Below are 23,196 nucleotides of genomic sequence, written 5' to 3'. Positions count from 1 at the left end.
AGTATGAAGACCTAAGAACTTGAAATCATTTTTGATGGTAACTTAAGTATATTCTCTTCTGTGCCACGTTCCCATACTCCTGTTCTTTAAGTCTACTTCCTAATTTTTCCTTTTTTCTTCCTTATACCTTAAACCTGTTATCAACAACTAACAATACTACTCAAACTCACTAGTTGGAACTGAGAACTGAAAATACTACTGATACCTGGAAATCACTGTTAAATCAGCTAGGTTAAACAATGGTTTGGCCAGGTGCACTGGCTCCTGCCTGTAATCCCAAGCACTTTGGGAGGCCGAGGTGGGCAGATCACAAGGTCAAGAAATCAAGACTATCCTGGCCATCATGGTGAAACCCTGTCTCTACTTAAAATACAAAAATTAGCTGGGCATGGTGGCATGCACCTGTAGTCCCAGCTACTTGGGAGGCTGAAGCAGGAGAATCACTTGAACCCGAAGGCAGAGGTTGCAGTGAGCCAAGATCGCGCCACTGCACTCCAGCCTGGGCAACAAAGTGGGACTCCGTCTCAAAATAAATAAATAAAAAAATAATAATAATAATATAGTAGATGAAGCAAACATCACAAGATGGTAACTTAAGATGTGAAATTAAAATATGTGGCATTGCTTATAATAATCCCCTCTTCCACGTTTCAAATTTTTCATAACAGCAAGCTTTCTTAAAAACTTCAAAAATTTTTTAATAAATCCTTCTCCAAAACATTCTTTTTCTTTTGAAACAGGATCTTACTTTGTCATCCAGGCTGGAATGTAGTAGCACAATCACAGCTCACTGCAGCCCAAATGATCCTCCCACCTCAGCCTCCAGTGCAGATGGGGCCATAGGCACGCACCACAATGCCTGGCTAATTTTTAGAATATTTTTTATAGAGACAGGGTTTCGCCATGTTGCTCAGATTAGTCTAAAACTCCTGAGCACAAGCAATCTGCCTACCTTGGCCTCCCAAAGTTCAAGGATTACAGGTGTGAAGCACCGGGCCCAGCTCAAAACATATTTTTTAAATGGGAAAAACAGTGAAAAAATACAGTTTAAAAAGTGGCATCTGGGCCAGGCGCGGTGGCTCATGCCTGTAATCCCAGCACTTTGGGAGGCCGAGGCGGGTGGATCACCTAAGGTAGGGAGTTCGAGACCAGCCTGACCAACATAGAGAAACCCCATCTCTACTAAAAATACAAAATTAGCCTGGCATGGTGACGCATGCCTATAATCCCAGCTACTCAGGAGGCTGAAGCAGGAGAATCGCTTGAATCCAGGAGGCAGAGGAGGTTGCGGTGAGCCAAGATTGTGTCATTGCACTCCAGCCTGGACAAAAAGAGCGAAACTCCATCTCAAAACAAACAAACAAAAAAAGGCATCTGATCTGTAGTCCAGAAAAAATAAAAAATACATGGCATAAAAGCTTCTAGAACAGAAATCCCCCAAAATGAACACTTACATGGCAATCTCCCTCCAACACTTTTTTATTTTTTTTAAAGAGACAGGGTCTCACTCTGTTGCCTAGGCTGGAGCGCAGTAGTGTAACCGTATCTCACTGTAACCTCAAACCCCAGGGCTCTTGCCTCAACCTGAGCAGCTAGAACTACAGGCTCATGACACCACACTGAGCTAGTGTTTTCTGTAGAGATGGGGTCTCATTATGTTGCCCAGGCAGGTCTCAAATTTTGGCTTCAAGCGATCCTCCCACCTCAGCTTCCCAAAGCACTGGGACTGCAGGTGTGAGCTACTGCATAGCGATTCATTTTATTTGCCTCTGCACATCATACTTAAGTTAATACAGAATGAACTTTAGCCTATATTATCTACAGACTCATAGGCATTTGGCCATCAATTAAAACGTTTAAGACTTCTCCTTTAATACTTATACCTCTCCTATCCCCCCAAACTTGAAAAGATTGTCATGCCTATGGAGAACTAAAATACTAATAAAATTCAAGCGGAGCACAGTGGCTCATGCCTGTAATCCCATTGCTTTGGGAGGGCTGACTGAAGCCAGGAGTTATACACCAGCCTGGTCATCATAGCAAGACTCTGTCTTTTAAAAATAAATAAATAATAAAGAGACTGGATGCCTTTCTGCCTCTAATAATTCAACATATATCTAGTATCCAATAAAGGACTGACTACATTAACTTCAAAATCAACAGAACTTAAATTTTAAGAGTTTCAAATTTTCTTTTATAAAAGAGAAAAGTAGGCTGGGCACAGTAGCTCATGCCTGTAAATCCAGCACTTTGGGAGGCCGAGGCAGATGGATCACTCGAGCTCAGGAGGTACAAACCAGCCTGGGTATCATGGCGAAACCCCATCTCTACAAAAGATACAAAAATTAGCCGGGTGTGGTGGTGTATGCCTGTAGTCCCAACTACTCTGGGGGCTGAGGCAGGAGGATCACTTCCACCTGGGAGGTCAAAGCTAAAGTGAGCTGAGATTGCGTCACTGCACTCCAGCCTAGGTGACAGAGTGACACTCTGTCTCAAAATAAATAAATAAATAAATACAAAAAATTTAAAAAGTGTAAATCTCTAAAGGTTACACTAGTGATTATTTGTGTTAACAGCAATAAAATCAGGATGTAACATCTTTCATGTTTTCAAGACTCTCTATCACAGTACCAGAGTATAAATGAGGAAAACCTAGTCTTACCTGGCGTTGAGGGGGCCGCTGATGAGCCACCCCTAGATAAGAACCCATGATAGTCGGAGTCTGAAGAGGCTCTGTGGCACACCAATATTCTAGAGCAAGATCCAGATGAAAAGGGTTCTTTTTATATAGTTCGCCAATCTGCAAAGAGTAAGCAAAGACTATAGGGAAATGTCTACGACTCAAAAATTACTTTCAATAAAAAAGGACATTTAAAGTATTAGACCTGAAATTTTCCAAAGTTAGGGGAAAAAATAATGAAAGGAGGGAAAGAGGACAAGCTTTCTAATAGAATGGCTTACCAATAGCATTAAGTGTTCCAGGTCCCTTCTAAGTGAAATGGGCATACTCATGTGAGTCATTCGAGCATCTTCATCTGCCCGATTCCTCAGCTGTTTCACCTATTAAATTTATTAGATATAGTTTTAATATGTAAATGTATTGTACATGCTAATAACAATGAAATCAGGCAACTGTCTTAAAGTGATCACATACAAGAAATATATTGTTTAAATATCTATTCCACTTTAGGGGACATGAAGAAACATGCCAGGAATCTTATTTGCAATATTACTATCCACAATTTATAGTATTTTAAAACTTCAATGCATTTTTCACTACAGAAAAGTAGAACTTAACTGTAGTGTTTCTCGATGGGGACATTACTGACATATGGGCACAATATGTCTTCACTGGGTTGGATTATCTTGAATATTCCAGGACATTTAGCAACTCTGGAACTATCTACCAACTATCAATAACAACACCAGAGTCATCATAACAAGCAAAACTGGCTCCACTCATTTCCCAAACACACTCTGAAGAACATTATACCTCAGCTGAGAGTCACTGCTTCACAACATTTATGTGAACTAAATGCCAACAAAAATAAGAAACAAATTCTGTTAAAAAAAAAACAAACATAGCTAGACAAATTCACAATTATTGTTGGAAATACTAACACTCCTCTCTCAATATTCAATAGAACAAGTACACAGAAAATCAGTAAGGATATGGAAAACTTGAAAAACAGCAAACCAACTTGACTTAATTGACACTTATACAACATTCCACCGAACAGCAGCAAAATATGTGTTCCGTTCAGGTGTACATAGAATATTTACCAAGATAGGCCATATACTGAGCCATAAAACAAACCTAAACAAATTTAATACAACTGAAATTCTACAAGGTATGTTCTCTGAGCACAATGGAATTAAACTAGAAATCTGTGACAGCGATCTGAAAAAGTCTCCAAACAATTTGGAAATTAAACAACACACTTCTAAATAACCCATCAATCAAAGGAGTCTCAAGGAAAATTAGAAATCATATTAAACTGAACAAAAAAATAAACCACAACATATCAAAATTTGTGTGGCATAGCTAAAGTAGTGATTGGAGGTAAATGTACAGCATTATTAAATGCTTATATTAGAAAAAAGAAAGAATTAAAATCAATAATCTAAACTTCTATCTTAAAAAACAAAATTAAAGGAGCAAATTAAACCAAGGCAAAGGGAAGAGAATAATAAACATAAGAGCAAAAATCAGTAATGGTGCAGCAAAAGATAAGAAAATCAATGAAGCCAAAAGCTAATTCACTGGAAAGATCAGTAAGATCAATAAACTCCCAGTAGGGTTAATTAAGAACCGGGAGAGAAGACACAAATTACCAATTTTAGGAATTAAAAAAGAAAAATCACTATAGATCCTATAAAAATAAAAAGAATACAAGAATCTTAAGGGCAAATTTATGATAATCAATTTATACTTTTCAGGAGATATGGTATCGAAACTGCACAATATATTACAAGTATAGACCTTTTAGGGTGCTTTTAAAAAATATACATTTGAAGTAGGTGGTTTTATAATATAAACACAAAAAAGATGTTTTTCTCCCTCATTTACTTCCCACCAACATTTGATGGCTTCTTTGGCACAAAAAGCACACAGACCATATACTATAAGGAACTGTTTGAAATGGCTCTAAGAATTGCTTTTCAGATGACAGTTACAGCTCAAGCCATCTACTCAAAAGTAGCCTTAATATTTTACCTGTATCCATGCTGAAGCCCTTTTATACACTGCAATTCAGAATCTAAACAATCGGGCCAGGTGTGGTGGTTCACACCTGTAATCCCAGCATTTTGGGAGGCCGAACCATCACCTGAGGTTGAGAGGTCAAGACCAGCCTGGTCAATACTGTAAAACCCCATCTCTAATAAAAATACAAAAAAGTAGCTGGGCGTGGTGGCGGGCACCTGTAAACCCAGCTACTTGGGAGACTGTGGCAGGAGAATCACTTACCCAGGAGGCGGAGATTGCAGTGAGCCAAGATCACACCACTGCACTCTAGTCTGGGCGCAATAGAGCAAGACTCCGTCTCAAAAAAGAAAAATCTAAACAATTATCTATAAAATGCAAATTTTCCACTGTGCCTCTTCCAAATCATGTATAAAAATATTAAATAAAGCAATCTTGGCACTAATCCTTAGGGTAGCATGGGGTTAGTAATTTTCTACCCACAGAAGCATTCTCATTTATCAATTACTTCCTCATTTATAAACCATTCACAGTGTCAAATTATTTCTTTCTACTGACTTATCCCCAGTTAAGAGGACGTATTTCCATAGAACAGCAGCAAAATATGTCTTCCTTCAAGGTGTACATAGAACATTTACCAAGATAGGCCATATTCTGAGCCATAAAACAAACCTCAACAAATTTAGTACAACTGAAATTCTACAAGGTATGTTCTCATACCTTGTAGAGACTCATGACTTATTTCATGAGTCACAAAGTGATTCACAAGATGTAATACAACTACTGGCAAATTTTAGTCTGTATTAAAAATTTTTATTAGTTTCCAAAACATAAAGCTAGTTAATCAGTTTTAAATTATTTTATAAAATTCTTCTACTATTTACTTATCCTACATTATTACACTTACCTTCATTGGCATAAGTGCAAGGAAATCTGTGATGAGATTATGGACTCTGCGAATATAAAATTCTTCCTGATAAAAGTATTCTGATACCACTACAGATTCCGTGAGGAACAGGAAAACATTGTCAGCAATTGCGAGTTCTGCCATTGCTTCATCTGCCTCTGTGAATTCTGCCAGAGCTAGAAATAGATTTTAAAACACAGTACATGGAGGAAAAGTCATTAACCCAGATTGTAATTATATCTCATAATACTCTGCTGATGGTTCAGACATCTTCCCAGCCTTCTAGCATGTGCTATGCACAAAATGAGACTATATATAACTGTAATTGACTCATAAACCCTAAAGAACTCATAAACCCCAAATAACAATATACTCTGAATGTGTATTAGAAAAATACATACTCTTCGAAATAATAACATAACTAATGAAAATTATTTTAGAGATGTGTGATGCAACACTGATATAGTCAGGGAGCTATTATCCAAACATTCACATATTAAAATGATGTTAAAGCTTTAATCCCAATGAAATCTCATGGGTCATCTGAAAAGTCTTCAATCCAAGACCAAAACCTGAACATGAATAGGTAAGTAAGTATACTAATTTGGTAACCAAGTAGCTGAAATTTAAAAACTAAATTTTAACTTGAATATAAACTTGTCTTATTTTTTTTTTATATTTCATTTGGAAAATATCCAACACATATCTAAAAATAAGTATAATAAACCTCCACATACCCATCACTTGTTTCAATACTATCAATTTACGGACAATCTTACCTCATCTATATCTTCCCCCTCTCCACCCACACATATCTCACTAAAGCAAATTCCAGAAATTTTAACATTTTACCAGTAAGTATTTGCAGTGTACAACTCAAAAATATACTTAAGAAACAAGGCTGGGCGGGGTGGCTCATGCCTGTAATCCCAGCACTTTGGGAGGCTGAGGTAGGCGGATCACCTGAGGTCGGGAGTTCAAGACCAGCCTGATGAACATAGAGAAACCTCATCTCTACTAAAAATACAAAAAATTAGCCAGGCGTGGTGGCGTATGCCTGTAATCCCAGCTACTCAGAGGCTGAGGCAGGAGAATTACTTGAACCCAGGAGGGAGAGGCTGCAATAAGCCGAAATCACACCATCATTGTACCCCAGCCTAGGCAACAAGACCAAACTCCACCTCACTACATACATACAACACCATTATCATACCTTTATTTTATTTTATTTTTTGAGACAGCGTCTCGCTCTGTCATGTAGGCTGGAGTGTAGTGGTGCAATCTCAGCTCACTGCAACCTCTCCCTCCCAGTTCAAGCAATTCTCAGGCCTCAGCCACCCAAGTAGCTGGGATTACAGGCATGCACCAACATGCCTGGCTAATTTTTGTATTTTTAGTAGAGACAGGGTTTCACCATGTTGACCAGGCTGGTCTTGAACTCCTGACCTCAAGTGATCCTCCCAAACTGCTGGGATTACAGGCGTGAGCCACTGCGCCTGGCCATTATCATATCTTTAAAACTAATTCCTCAGCTGGGTGCAGTGGCTTGATCTAGAGTGACTTACTCTGACTTACATTCAACTTTCTATTAAGAGTATGTCATAGGTTACGGTGTATCCGTCCATCAAGAAACATATTGCTGATTACTGCTTTTAAATTTTAAATATAGGCCGGGCGTGGTGGCTCAAGCCTGTAATCCCAGCACTTTGGGAGGCCGAGACGGGCGGATCACGAGGTCAGGAGATCGAGACCATCCTGGCTAACATGGTGAAACCCTGTCTCTACTAAAAAATACAAAAAAACTAGCCAGGCGAGGTGGTGGGCGCCTATAGTCCCAGCTACTTGGGAGGCTGAGGCAGGAGAATGGCATAAACCCGGGAGACGGAGCTTGCAGTGAGCCGAGATCCGGCCACTGCACTCCAGCCTGGGAGACAAAGCGAGACTCTGTCTCAAAAAAAAAAAATTTTAAATATAAAATTGCTAGGTAATTGTGTGGCAATCTGGCTTTGAAAAAGACTACTACACAGCTTATTCTGTTTTGACTGTCATACAGACCAAATACATAGTCTGCTACTGAAAGTACATTTTCATTGCTTTGAAAAGGGCCAGAACAGACAAAAGCCAAGACAGTCTCAAACAGAGGAAAACATACAACTTGTAGTTATTTATTTATTTATTAGTATTATTTTTTAGAAGGAGTTTCACTCTGTCACGGAGGCTGGAGTACAGTGGTGCGATCTCGACTCGCTGCAACCTCCGCCTCCCAGGTTCAAGTGATTCTCCTGCCTCAGCCTCCCGAGTAGCTGGGACTACAGGCACGCACCACCACGCCTGGCTAATTTTTTGTATTTTTAGTAGAGACAGAGTTTTACCACGTTGGCCAGGATGGTCTCAATCTCTTGACCTTGTGATCTGCCTGCCTCGGCCTCCCAAAGTGCTGGGATTACAGGCGTGAGCCACCGGGGGCACCTGGCCTGTTTTTTTAATGTTTTGTTTTGTATTTTGAAATAAAGGCTGCATATCAGCCAGGTGTGGTGGCTCATGCCTGTACCCAACACTTTGGGAAGCCAAGACAGGAGGACTGCTTGAGCCCAGGAGTTCAAGACCACCCTGGGCAACACAGTGAGACCTCATCTCTACAAAAAACTCAAAGAATTAGCTGTGGTCCCACCTACTTGGGAGGCTGTAGTGGAAGGATCACGTGAGCCCTGGCGGTTGAGGCCAGTGAGCCATGGTCACATCACTGCACTCCAGCCTGGGCAGCAGGGTAAGACCCTATCACAAACAACAAACAAAAACCTGCATATCTACCCATATTATACAAAATCCTTAAGAGTAAAATATTTTCTTAATTCTTTAGTATGACTAATAATGATTACTAAAATTACTATTAAATATTTTTAATAACAATAAATTCTTTCAAACCTTTACTTGAATTCAAAAACACTGGAATTAAAAGAGTCAACTCAAAGATTACGTCCTTTATTTTTTTTGAAACAGTCTTACTCTGCTGCCTAGGCTGGAGTGCAGTGGTGCGATCTTGGCTCACTGCAACTACTGCCTCCCAGTTTCGGCGATCCTTCCGCCTCAGCCTCCTGAGAAGGTAGGATTACAAGCATGTGCCACCATATCCAGCTAATTTTTATATCTTTGGCAGAGATGAGGTTTCGCCCTGTTGGCCAGGCTGGTCTTGAACTCCTGACCTCAAGTGATTCGACTACCTCAGCCTCCCAAAGCACCGAGATTACAGGTATGAGCCACTACACCCGGCCAAAAATTACTTCTTGAAGACCATTTAGGTAATAAGGCATCATTAATGAATTAATATAAATTGAGTTTCAATGCCTAAAAACATTATGCTAAAATTCTGTAAAGCTCAGTGAAATTACAGAGATGCTTGGTTTTTGTTTTTAGGTTTTCTTGAAACAGTTGCCCAGGCTAAAGCGCAGTGGCACGATCTCAGCTCACCGAAACCTCCGCCCCCTGGGTTTAAGCAATTCTCCTGCCTCAATCTCCCAGGTAGCTGGGATTACAGGCACACGCCACCATGCTTGGCTAATTTTTTGTGTTTTTAGTGGAGACGGGGTTTTACCACATTGGCCAGGCTGGTCTTGAACTCCTGACCTCAAGTGATCTGCCCGCCTCAGCCTCCCAAAGTGCTGGGATTACAGGCATGAGTCACCACACCCAGCCGATGCTTGTTTTTTAAATTTTTTTTGAGATGTGATCTCACTCTGTAACCTGGGCTGGAGTGCAGTGGAGCAATTTCAGCTCACTGCAGTGTCTGCCTCCTGGGCTCGAGTGATTCTCCCACCTCAGCCTCCTGAGTAGCTGGGACTACAGCCAAGTGCATGTCACCATGCTGGGTTAATTTCTAATTTTTTTGTAGAGATGAGGTCTCACCATATTGCCCAGGTTTGTCATGAACTCCTGGGCTCAAGCAATCCTCCCACCTCAGCCTCCCAAAATGCTGGGATTAGAGGCATGAGACACTGCACCTGGCTTCATGCCTTTTATAAAATAATAAAATAAACACATTTGATAAAAGTTTCAGAAATCTATGAAGAGAATAGAAAACAATTTTTCAAATTGGAGACCCGAGTTAAAACTTGTCCAGATTATTTCAAGAAGCGACCATTCTGCAAAATAACACAAGCTATTCAATTTTTCTAACAATTTTTAAAATGCAAATTAACAGAAAAAATTTTATAGTTTAAAAGTTCTAACTATAATACCCCTAACTATTAAAGCTTATAAAAGGGTATGAGCATATAAAATCAAAGAGATTAAGTAGCCAAAGATCTGGGACTTGACACTTGGGCTATGATTCCTAACCTATTTTTACTATTATTCTGCAGCAAACTATAGCATATTCTATTAAACCTTTCAAAACTAGTGCAATGGTATGGGAAATTATAGCATAAGATTGTGACTATATTACATAATATTATAACTATCTATGTGTAACTATATTATATAGCTAATATAAGATATTAACTATCACAGCCGGGCAGGTGGCTCGTGCCTGTAATTCCAGCACTTTGGGAGGCAAGGCGGGAAGACTGCCTGAGCTCAGGAGTTAGAGACCAGCCTGTGCAACACAGTGAAACCCCATCTCTACTAAAATACAAAATATTAGCTGGGCGTGGCAGTGTGCGCCTATAGTCCCAGCTACTTGGGAGGCTGAGGCAGGAGAATTACTTGAACCTGGGAGGCAGAGGTTGCAGTGAGCTGAGATCATGCCACTGCACTCCAGCCTGCGCAACAGAGATTCCATCTCCAAAATAAAATTTAAAAAAAGATATTAACTATCACATAGCCACTTAAAAGGTTAAAGGGTAACTTTATGTCAGAAAAGTAGTGAAGTAAGATTTATAAATGAAGAGGGTATGCATAGGTGAGAAACAGAATTTGTACAGGAATGTAAAAATCTAATTAGCTATCAACATTTAGATATATAAATTGATAGATAGAAATTAAGTGGCCAAGGAAAGACCCCTAACACAAAAAAAGCTTTCTGCAAACACCTTGGGAATAGCATGACACTAGTGAAAACAAAATGTTCTGGAATTATATAATTGATAAGATACTAGAATCTGTTGATACTTTAGGATTAGAAAACTGACATAAACTATAAACTTGAATAAAGCCTTTCCAGATTTACCATAAAAAGATACAGACAACGACAATTCTTTGAGCTTCAAGTTCCATGTACGGTCCTCATTCTGTTAGAATAAACCCCTACTAATATGACAAATAATGTAAACGTAAATAGCAGAATAATATATGCTACAGTGAGTTAATAGGTTGTTAAAAGTCAGTATTCTGGTCAGGCACGGTAGCTCATGCCTGTAAATCCAACACTATAGGAGGCCAAAGCAGGTAGATCACCTGAGCTCAGGAGTTCGAGACCAGTCTGGTCAACATAGTGAAACCCTGTTTCTACCAAAAAAACATAAGATTAGCTGGGCGTGGTGGCATGTGCCTGTCGCCCAGTGACTCAGGAAACTGAGGTAGGAGAATGACTTGAACTCAGTAGGCGGAGGTTGCAGTGAGCCAGGATTGAGCCACTTGTACTCCAGCCTGGGCCACAAAAAAGGAAAGTCGGGATTCCATATCTATTCTTGACTGATCCAAATATCTCCTTTTTAATATATTGTATGGAAAAAAAAAATTGTTTTTAATTTGACACAATGTGAAAAATTAGTCTGTGAACAAATCAAGAAGGAAAATGTATAAAAATAAAAGGAATAGTACATTTTAATTTTAAAAAACATTTAAGGCCGGGCGGGGTGGCTCACGCCTTGTAATCCCAGCACTTTGGGAGGCCAAAGCAGGCAGATCACATGAGGTCGGGAGTTCGAAACCAGCCTGACCAACATGGAGAAAGCCCGTTTCTACTAAAAATACAAAATTAGCCAGTGTGGTGATGCATGCCTGTAATCCCAGCTACTTGGGAGGCTGAGGCAGGAGAATCACCTGAACCCAGGAGGTGGAGGTTGCGGTGAGCCAAGATTGTGCCATTGGACTCCAGCCTGGGCAACAAGAGCGAAACTCCATCTCAAAAAAAAAAAAAACATTTAAGGTGACACTGTCATTCCAAATTTTAAACTCATACCCTGAAGGTAAAAGAGCATTGTCACTGGCTCCAAGAATGGGAAATAGTATTTCATATAATATTTTTGAGAAACAAGGAGAAAAAAGTCTGTATTTCACTACTACACTAAAAAGTTTCATTTAATACAACTCTGGATATCTTCCTATGCTTGTGCTTATGTATGTCAAGGATAAGACTCCTTCCAAAAACTTCATTAAGTGCTAACATGCTGTTTCTCATAACAAAATTACCTACAATCAATTCACCTGTCACATCAGGTAGCTGGGATATTCCCCTCAATGCCAGTGCCCAGGCAAGTCTAACAGTGGCTTGGAGCCCAGGCAGTTTCCAAAGCTGAGAGTCCTGAAGACGAGAGTGAATTGTTGCAATGTACTGTTTTTCTGTCAACAGTGGAAGTTGATGAATCATATCTGAAAACACAAAAATAGACCACTTTACCAAACACCAGATAAATTCTCACTTCTGATAGGAATAATGTCCGAAAGTCAGAAAATCTGAGCATTCTCACAGAATAATGACTAATTAACATTAATTTCTATAAACCAAAAGGTACACTACTGTTGATTGTACACATACTAAAAACAAAAAAATAAAATGACAATAATCTTAAATTTTAATTTCACTATTTTCAGTTATTTTCTTTTTTTTTTTGCTTTGAGACGGAGTCTTGCTCTGTCGCCCAGGCTGGACTGCAAGCTCCGCCTCCCGGGTTCACGCCATTCTCCTGCCTCAGCCTCCTGAGTAGCTGGGACTACAGGCTCCCGCCACCTCGCCCGGCTAGTTTTTTGTATTTTTTTTTTTAGTAGAGACGGGGTTTCACCATGTTAGCCAGGATGGTCTCGATCTCCTGATCTTGTGATCCGCCCGTCTTGGCCTCCCAAAGTGCTAGGATTACAGGCTTGAGCCACCGTGCCCGGCCTTCAGTTATTTCATAAGTGTACTACAAATAAACTAGAAAAAAGTTAAAGACACTCATTTTTTTCTGCACATAAATTCTAGAATATTAATCATGCTATCTAAAGATCATAAAAATTTTTACTTCATAGAAAACACAGGTCAAAGATAACATTACTGAAATGACAGTCACTGTCTCTCAGAATGTTTTAATAAAAAGTTTGAAAATGTAAATAAATGGTAACGAAACAAGCAATTAAGTAAATCAGGCATGTGCAATCATGAACATGTATAATATATGCTTTAATACTTTCCATTCCAAATTCCCCCAAAAAACAGAAATAATTAACAGGACTGCAGTTGTTTTTTAAATGTGATCTTATATATAAATATTCAAATATGAACGGATTGCACACACAGGAACAGAGCATTCTATTTTAGTAGCTAGAATATCATCCTTTTTAAATGTTATCCCCACCATTTAAAATCTGACTTTAATGTAGGAAAATGTATAAAACTCAATACCATCTCGTTCCTCTGTGCTTTGCTCTATAAAACTGGTATCAAAACAGTACAGAAGCGCCATAAGAAGAGCCAGATTCACTGCGTCCAGTGAGCCATTGGCCTCAACTGTCACTCTTTCCAAATGTCCAATAAGGAGGAGAGTGTCTTCTTTGCCTAAAGGTGACTGGCAAGCCCAGGCAAAAAGGCTTTCTGCAAGAGACTGCCTGCACTCCTTAATGAGATCAGAAACCTAGAAATAAAAACATATGACTATCAGCATAAATAAATTACAGTGAAGCCTGGTCTTATCAACCAAAGTACAAACTACCTTTTACAAAGGCTAAAAAAAAAACCTATCTAAATCCACAAGTGATCCTAAGATGTCACCTCTGGAATTCTGAACAAACCCTATTGTTATTCCTTATTCTTAAATTCCTTAAGAAATTGGGATGACCAATTTCTTGTTCATTTCATAAAAAGAGCTAGAATGGCATATAAATGACTATACAGAAGCTGAAACAACTGCAGGTCAATTTTATGGACACAGCTGACTACAAACTTTAATATACATTATGAGCTGACTATAATTAACAATAATTTATTGTATACTATATTGTCAAACAGTAGTACAGTGAATTTTGAATGTTCCCAACACAAAGAAATAATAAATGTTTGAGGTGATGGATATGCTAATTACATTCATTTGATTATTACATATCATACATATGTATCAAAATACCACACTGTACCCTATACATATATACAATTTTGGGTCAAAGAAAAATAATAAAAGCAAAAAAAAAAAGAAAACTGGCAATCACACATGGTGTCGGCTACATAATTCATCTTGAAAACATGAATATTCTAATTGTCATGTTTCTGCCTCTGAGATTTGACAGACAACTCATGAATTGATTTCATTGAACCCTTGCCTCTTTGCGATGTTTTTCACTGCCCAAACCTCTCTCTCGCTGTAGTTTCTCAAACTCATTATTCACATCAATCTGTGACACCAGGGTAAGAACTTTGTAAGTCAATCCTTGCTCCATCAGCTCATCTGTAAAGCGTGTTGTCATGGAAGCCAGCTCTGGACTGTAATGAAAAGAAATCAATAAACTATGTTAAACAATATTGCTCATGCTTCTTCATAATAATAGATATAGCAAATGCTCCTTTTTTTGAGACAGAGCCTTGCTCTGTCACCCAGGCTGGAGTGCAGTGGCGTGATCACCGCTCACTGCAGCCTTGACCTCCCAGGCTCAGGTCATTCTCCCACCTCAGTGTTCCAAGTAGCTGGAACTGCAGGTGCATGCCACCATGCCCAGCTAATTTTTCTATTTTTTGTAGAGATGAGATTTCATCATGTTGCCCAGGCTGATCTAAAACTCCTGAGCTTAAGTGATCCTTGTAATCTGTAATCTGTAGACTGTAATCTGTAATCTCAGCACTTTGTAATCCAAAAATAATTAGGGCCACTGCATCTGGGTCCAAATTATTTTTTATTTATAAACACAATAAAACAGATTTAAATTGTTTTATCTTTCTTGGCAGAATGAGAGAGTATACTACTCAGCTTGTTAATACTGCTCAAAGGGAAACATTGTCATTCTTCAAGTAATTTCAAGGTAACCCCTGAAACCCCAAGAAGTAAAAAGACCTGAGTTCTAGGGTCCATGTCTTTCCCCGTCTAGACTGTATCAAGGCTTTCAGGGAATTCGCAATGCATCGCTTTCCATCCCAGTACAAAAGAACAGCTACTAATCCTCTGGTAAGGCCAGGAAAATGCGGCTGTTGGTGCTCTCCTAAAAAAGGAAGTTGAGAAATAATATTATTAATAAACACGTATGTGTTTAGGAAGAGACAAAAATCAATTTAACAACGTTCAGTTCAAAGAATCAGTCACTCAGGGCTTAAGGGGCCGTGGGGTCCTCTACTACAAACATCCATCTACTGGCTAACTTCTTGCTCAACATATTCTAGGGCCATCCAACTTATCCCTAAACACCAGCAGGGATATGGAATTCACCATTTTCCATACTCTCAATTTCTAACTCTCACACTCACCTGTGATTTTCTACACACTGGGTGAGAATCTTTTGGTCTCACTGTTGTCCATTGAATTTAATTTTATTCAATGCCCATTTTACTATCTCATATGGAATCTTTCAAATATTTCTAAGTTTCTTCCCTCAGAATCCTCTCTGAATAAATAACCTTTTTATAATTCAAGTTCATTCACCATTTTAACTGCTCTCCTTTGAATGAGTCCTACTTTTTTTTTTGAGACGGAGTTTCCCTCTGTCACCCAGGCTGGAGTGCAGTGGCGCGATCTCACTGCAACCTCTGCCGCCTAGGTTCAAGCAATTCTCCTGTCTTAGCCTCCTGCGTAGTTAGGATTATAGGCACTTGCCATCACTCCTGGCTATTTTTTGTATTTTTAGTAGAGATGGGGTTTCACCATGTTGGTCACGCTGGTCTTGAACTCCTGAACTTGTGATCCACCTGCCTTGGCCTCCCAAAGTGCTGGGATTACAGACGTGAGCCACCGCCCCTGGCTAAGTTTCACTTTTTTTAAGAGTACTTTGCCTATAGTTTCCGTTTCATTTCCTATAGCTTTCTTTTCCCCTTACTGCAATTACTCCTCCACTCTACTCCTTTCTGTTCCCCAAATTCATCACCTTGCTTCACCCTCTTGCACAGGCAATTTCTTCTGCCAGGATGCCCTTCATCCTCCCAAATAACCACCTATTCCACCTGATGTACGCTTACTCATTTTGCAATATCTACCTTAAACTTCATGATGTTGTTAAGACTTCTCTGTATAATCAAGGTCCATCTAATACCTTCTCTCTGGACCATCTCTAGATCTTGCACAAAACTGCATTAATGTACTTAATTGTGTCAAAATCATTTGTTTCCACATCATTCTCAATTATTAGAATATGAGCTGATTTACATTAGTTGAGATTTTATTCATCTTTATATCACTGGAGTGATATAATTAACACCATGCCTGGCACATGGTAGGTATAGAAGAAATGTTTGTTAAATGGAAGTTCTGAGTTAAACTCAAAACTCAAGCATGTCTAGTGAACATCCCCCTCATTCTCAATATCATACTTCTTTTAATGCAGTCTTAGGTCAAAAAGGATTTGGCCAGCCATATATTATTTTTAGACATATTAAAATTTGTTCAACTGAAATGCCCATATTTTCTTCAAAGGGCTCCTCCGTTATAATTAAAACAAACTACTTATAATATAGAAATTTTTCTCTTTTCTCTACACAGCAACCAGAGAAATAATTTCAGAGTTAGAATGAATTATGTAATGTCTCTGCTTAAAGCCCTCATCAACAATTTTCCATTGCAATTAGCATAAAATCCAAATACCTTTCATAGCATGCAAAATCAAACATGCTCTGATTCCTGCTGTATGTGCATCTTCCTTTGCTTTCCCTCTCATTAATGATGCTCCAGCTCCAATGGTCTTTTTATCCTTAAACACATCTTTATTCCCACCTCAAGCACTGGCTGCTTGCTCTCCCTGGAAAAGCCTTACCCAATAGGTCTGGGTGGCTGGAACCTTCTCATCATTTGGGTCACAAGTCATATGAACCCATCTTAGAGAGGCTTTCTCTACAGACCCTACTTAGAGTTGCCCTAGTCAGCCTCTACCTCTCTATATCCCACTGCTTTATTTTCTTCCTAGTACTCTGTATTATTGAAATCATCTTATTTTTCACCTATTCACACATTATCTGAATTACTCTCTCAAAAAGAAATTCCCAAAAAGCAGTGACCTTACCTGCCTACTCACTGACAGCAAGGGCTTTGTGCTATAAAATTTCTGAGATGTCGTTAACAATTCTCATCATTAATGACCTTACCTGCCTACTCACCAACAATAAGTGCTTTGTGCTATAAAATTTCTGAGATGTCTTTAATAATTCTGATGACTAAACTGAAGCCTTCCTTTCAATCAAAAGTTAAAAAAGGCTAGCCAGGGGTGGTGGTATGTGCCTATAATCCCAGCTACTCGGGAGGCTGAGACAGGAGAATCACTTGAACCTGGGAAGTGGAGGTTGCAGTGAGCTGGTATCGTGCCACTGCATTCCAGCCTGGGCGACAGAGTGCGACTCCGTCTCTAAATAAATAAATAAACAAAGAAAGATTAAAAAAGGAAATATTTTGAACACGGTTTTACCAAACTGCATCCTTAAAAACTATGATAGAATCTAAACAATAAACTATTTTAAACTATAAGTCATTTTATAATTTTGCATTATTTTACCACTGTTTCAGTTAAATGTTAACCTACCAGCAAGAAGAAGCTCAACAGCTGCCAATTCTCCAATATCAAAAAGGTCACTGAGAATAAAGGCTTCTTTAATGAGCTGTTCAGGAAGAAGTCGAGTTCCCTGTTGACCCTGAATGGCAACTCCCTCTGTACTGGCTTTCTGAACCTTCTCATGCTGTTGAACATTTTTTGGCTACAATGATAAAATTGTAATTGTTATGAAAATAGCACACTGGAGACAAGGTCCCAAAGTGTTACCTACAGAAGCTTATTCATGATATAATTCAGCCTGGTAACATGACAAACAGAAGTATTTCTTATCATTCTTAGGAGCAATGACTATCTTTTTATTCTCCATAATAATTGCACATTTTAAAATAACTAAGAGTATAAATGGATTGTTTGGAAAACAAAGAATAAATGCTTGAGGGGATGAATGATACCCCATTCTCCACGATGTGATTATTTCACACTGCATGCCTGTATCAAAACATCTCATATACCTCTTAAATATATACATCCTTTATGTACCCACAAAAATTAAAAATTAAAAAAATGTTTTAAAAATAGTTTTTGCAGCTGGCATGGTGGCTCACATCTGTAATCCCAGCACTTTGGGAAGCTGAGGCAGGAGGATCACTGAGACCAGGAGTCCAAGACAAGCCTGGGCAACAAAGTTAGACCCTGTCTTTTTTTTTTAAGTGTTTAGGGGCACATGTCATCAGGACTTCACCAGACTGTCTCACAGTAAATAAATTTCTGAAAAGAATTTGAAAATTAAAAAAAAAAGAAGAAGAAAAAAAGAGTTTACTTGCTTCCTCAATCTTAAAAAAAAAAAAAAAACCCAAAAAAACTGAAAAAGAAAATTTCTTACCGGATTTTTGAACAATGAGATGAAGTCAGGTTTGTGTTTCTTTAAAATCTTATCAAGAAGGTGAACAGCTTCAGGTTGTCTTCTCCAAAGAGCATTTCCCACTTTATGCCAAATGTCTTTGTAAGGACCCCATAGACTAGCAGCTTAAAGAAAAAAATAAATGAAACCACCGTCAAAGAAAACATACACTTGAAAAATAATATGAGGTTACCATCTACACATTTTAGTTACACTCACAGCTACTTTTTCATCTAGGAAGGTATCTTAATTAATATAATTATCAATTATATTATAAATAACTATAATTAGTACATTACATTAACTATATTAATAATCATTAATATAATAAATGATTGATATATTGACAATGATGACTGATATAAATGACTGATAATTATATATCAATGTACTGATTAACAGACACTAATATAAAAGCATAGTTTACTAAAATTCTCAAGCATTGATATAAAGACATCACTTTATCTGACTTGTAAAATAAATCCTGACTTCAGGTCAGGCACAGTGGCTCAAGCCTGTAATCCTAGCACTTTGGGAGGCCGAGGCGGGTGGATCACCTGAGGTCAGGAGTTCGAGACCAGCCTGGCCAATATGGTGAAACCCCATCTCTACTAAAAAGACAATAATTAGCTGGGCATGGTGATGGGTGCCTGTAATCCCAGCTACTCAGGAGATTGAGGCAGGAGAACCACTTGTATCCAGGAGGCGGAGGTTGCAGTGAGCCAAGATCACACCACTGCATTCCAGCCTGGGCAACAGAGTGAGACACCATCTCAAAATAAATAAATTAATTAATTAATTAATTAATAAGTGGATCTCTGGCCAGGCGAGGTGGCTCACACCTGTAATACTAGCACTTTCGTAAGCTGAGGCCAGCGGATCACCTGAAGTAAGGAGTTCTGACCAGCCTGGCCTACATGGCAAAATTCTGTCTCTACTAAAATATACAAAAAAACTAGCCGGGCATGGTGCTGCACACCTGTAATCCCAGTTACTCAGGAGGCTGAGGCAGGAGATTTGCTTGAACCCAGGAGGCGGAGGTTGTAGTGAGCCTGGGGTTACAGGCGTGCACCACGCCCATCTAATTTTTGTATTTTTATTAGAGATGAAGCTTCACCATTTGGCCAGGTTGGTCTCGAACTCCTGACATCAAGTAATCTGCCCGCCTCGGCCTCCCAAAGTGCTGGGATTACAGGCGTGAGCCCTAGTGCCCGGCCTCTAGTAAACTGATTTTAGACTCACCATTTAAAAAATATGACCCTAAAGCTAAAGTTTCCTGTTTGGAAATAAGCAGATAAGGTACCCCTGTGTTTATACTCTGAAGGAAAAACTGGTCAAAACCAATCAATTACTCAACAGATGAAACTTAGAACTAACTATAGCCTAAACATTAAAGAGTGTAAACAGGTTAAACGGCTGAGAAAACCCAAATCCAAATAAAGTTACCAGGATATAAGAATAACATGAAAGATAACTGTAATGTAATTAAATACATTATAAACCAATGAACAATGATGTCAGATGATGCAATGTAATGAAAAAAAATTTTTTTTGAGACACGGTCTCCCTTTGTCGCCCAGGCTAGAGTACAGTGGCGCCATCTCAGCTCACTGTAGCCTCGACCTCCTGGGCTGAAGAGATCCTCCCACTTCAGCCTCCTGAATAGCTGGGACTACAGGTGTGCAACCACACCTGCCTAATTTTTGTTTGATTTTTTTCTTTTTCTCCTTTTTTTTGGTAGAGACAGGGTTTCACCATGCTGTCCAGGCTCGTCTCACACTCCTGGACTCAAGCAATCTGCCCACCTTGGCCTCCCCAAGTGCTGGGACGAAAGGCATAAGCCACCACATCCAGGCTGAAAAAAAAAAATTGTAAAGGGGAGATGTACAGGGAGAGGATGGACTAAACCAGTGGAGCTGGATCATCTATTCATACTTTCATTCACTATCAAATATTTACTGAGGGACCTTATAGATATAGACTGAGCAAGACAGACAGAATCCCAAGCCTCATGGAATTAATAAATTGATAAGACTGACAGACATTAAACAAAGAATTCCAGGCCAGGCGCAGCGGCTCACACCTGTAATTTCAGCACTTTGGGAAGCTCAAGTGCGTGGATCACAAGGTCAGGAGTTTGAGACCAGCCTGGCCAATATGGTGAAACCTCGTCTCTACTAAAAATACAAAAATTAGCTGGGTGTGGTGGTGCACACCTGTAGTCCCAGCTACTCAGGAAGCAAAGGCAAGAGAAATTGCTTGAACCTGGGAGGCAGAGGTTGCAGTGAGCTGAGATCGTGCCACTGCACTCCAGCCTGAGTAACACAGCAAGACTGTCTCAAGAAGCAAAACAAAACAAAAAAAAAAACAAAGAATTCCAAAGATATCAGTATAATAAAAGATATGATGAAGTACAGAGTGCTTTGAGAGTGTATGAAAGAGAGAACCTATTCTGAAGATTAGGGCAGGAAGTAAAGCGTCAGGTCTTTGATGTGGGGATGTGGAAGAATGGGAATCTGCATGTCTAGATCTTCCTTACATAGAGAGATCATCTAATTCCCTGCTTTGCTTCTCCTGCTTTGGTCCCACACTTGCCAATCTTCTGATTAAAAATGTAGCTCGACATACAAATTTCTAGTATGAAGAAGGTGTTGACAAAGCAACATGAATACCTATGCTGACATACTTCCCATTAAAGAGCAATAACTGGCGGACAGAGGTGGTGGCTCATCCCTGTAACCCCAGCACTTCGGGAGGCCAAGGCTAGGAGTTCGAGAACAGTCTGGCCAAAATGGTGAAACTCTGTCTCTAGAGAAATACAAAAATTAGCCAGGTGCAACGGTGCACACCTGTAAATCCAGCACAAATAAGTTTGAGGCACAAGAATCGCTTGAATCTGGGAGGCAGAGGTTGCAGGGAGCTGAGATCACACCACTGCAATCCAGCCTTGGCAACACAGCAAGACTCCCTCTCAAAAAACAAACAAATAAATAAATAAATAAATAATAAGAGCAATAACTGGAACACTGGCTTATGTATCTGTCTTTTCTGAATTTGATTAGCGAATAATCAATGAATGGGACCTAATCAACTCTAAATACTCTGAAAAAAATCAGATTTCTGTGCCTGCCAAAATGAGGACCTAGATCCTGGTGACTAGCTGACTTTCCTCAGGATCATTTTCTTGGCCCTCTCTCTAACTGCAAAGGATAAAGTAGGTTTCAGCCTTGGATTCCAGGCCCATGATGGAATTTTTCCTATTAGTAAATGGCAAAGTTTCCAGTAGTAGATGACAAAATGAAACTGGCATTGTAGGACAATGGTGCGCTAGTGTGGTTGATAGACTAGAACAGGCAGTGTCAGGAAACAAGGATAATAGGGAAGTAAGCCACTTATAAGAAAATGGAACCGGGAGGTCAAGGCAGGTGGATCACCTAAGTTTGGGAGTTCAAGACCAGCCTGATCAACATAGAGAAACCCTGTCTCTACTAAAAATACAAAATAAGCTGGGCGTGGTGGCAGGCACCTGTAATCCTAGCTACTCGGGAGGCTGAGGCAGGAGAATCGCTTGAACCCAGGAAGTGGAAGTTGCAGTGAGCCAAGATCGCGCTATTGCATTCTAGCCTGGGCAACAGGAGTGAAACTCTATCTCAAAAAAAAAAAAAAATATATATATATATATAAGAAAATAGAACCTGAACTAGGATGAGGACAGTACAGGAGGAAGAAAAGGTCTGTTAGTAAAAGAAAGGACTCAGAATTGGTTATTAAATGGCACAAGGTATAAAGGGAAGGTATTAATGATGACTCCTGCACAAATCTGAAATATACCTTACCAAAGATATTTCAGAAATCTGATAAAGTGCTGACAAAAGTTAATTTTCTCTCCTTCATTTTAAATATTAATTAATACACAGTAGGACCTCTGAAAAACTAAAAAATTTCCTTGTACTATACATATTTAGTGTAGTAAGCTCAGTGAATGTTACGGAAAAATCCAATTTTTCCCCCAATAACAGTAGGCATCCAATTAAAGGTCAAAACTCTACAATAGGCCAGGTACAGTGGCTCACACCTGTGATCCCAGTACTGTGGGAGGCCAAGGGAGGCAGATCACTTGAGGTCAGGAGATCAAGACCAGCCTGGCCAACATGTTGAAACCCTGTCTCTACAAAAAATACAAAAAAAAAATCAGCCAGGCATGGTGGCGTGCGCCTGTAATTCCAGCTACTCAGGAGGCTGAGGTGGGAGAATCGCTTGAACCTGGGAGGCAGAGGTTGCAGTGAGCCGAGAGCACACCCACTGCACTCAAGCCTGGAAGACAGAGTGAGACTCCATCTCATAAAACAAACAAACAAACAAACTCAACAATAAAAAAACAGGTACACTGGCCTACTTAGTTCGTCATTAATATCAACATAGCACCAAAGGGCCAGGCAAGGTGGCTCACACCTGTAATCCTAGCACTTTGGGAGGCCGAGGTAGGCCTCCTAAGGTTCAAGGAGCTTAAGTGCAGCAGTTCAAGACCAGCCTGGGCCACATGGCAAAACCCTGTCTCTACTTAAAAAAAAAAACAAAAAACAAAAAAACCGGCTGGGCGTGGGGGTTCATGCTTGTAATCCCAGCACTTTGGGAGGCCAAGGTGAAGAGATCACAAGCTCAGGAGTTCAAGTCCAGCATGGCCAACATGGTGAAACCCCATCTCTACTAAAGATACAAAAAAAAATTAGCTGGATGTGGTGGCGCACACCTGTAATCCCAGCTACTTGGGAGGCTGAGGCAGGAGAATCGCTTCAACCCGGGAGGCAGAGGTTACAGTGACCTGAGATCTTGTCATTGCACTCCAGCCTGGGTGACAGGGCAAGACTCCGTCTCAAA

General features: G+C 39.6%; 1 protein-coding gene across 1 annotated transcript in view; it reads right to left on the bottom strand.

Annotated features, from left to right (window-relative positions):
• NUP205 (nucleoporin 205kDa) overlaps positions 1-23,196 on the bottom strand; it is a 94,267-nt gene that overhangs the window by 60,139 nt on the left and 10,932 nt on the right. The window contains exons 2-10 of the mRNA XM_011941255.1: positions 18,301-18,443; positions 17,448-17,619; positions 14,786-14,930; positions 14,061-14,220; positions 13,150-13,378; positions 11,976-12,140; positions 5,613-5,788; positions 2,962-3,060; positions 2,663-2,800 (exon numbers count right to left, since the gene is read on the bottom strand). Of these exons, the coding sequence (XP_011796645.1) occupies positions 2,663-2,800; positions 2,962-3,060; positions 5,613-5,788; positions 11,976-12,140; positions 13,150-13,378; positions 14,061-14,220; positions 14,786-14,930; positions 17,448-17,619; positions 18,301-18,443 (1,427 nt within the window). The remainder of the gene's footprint in view (positions 1-2,662; positions 2,801-2,961; positions 3,061-5,612; positions 5,789-11,975; positions 12,141-13,149; positions 13,379-14,060; positions 14,221-14,785; positions 14,931-17,447; positions 17,620-18,300; positions 18,444-23,196) is intronic.

The sequence above is a fragment of the Colobus angolensis genome, unplaced genomic scaffold, assembly GCF_000951035.1.
Source record: "Colobus angolensis palliatus isolate OR3802 unplaced genomic scaffold, Cang.pa_1.0 Scaffold2, whole genome shotgun sequence".
In the NCBI taxonomy this organism is placed as follows: domain Eukaryota; kingdom Metazoa; phylum Chordata; class Mammalia; order Primates; family Cercopithecidae; genus Colobus; species Colobus angolensis.
This window is presented reverse-complemented; position numbering and strand designations above follow the sequence as displayed.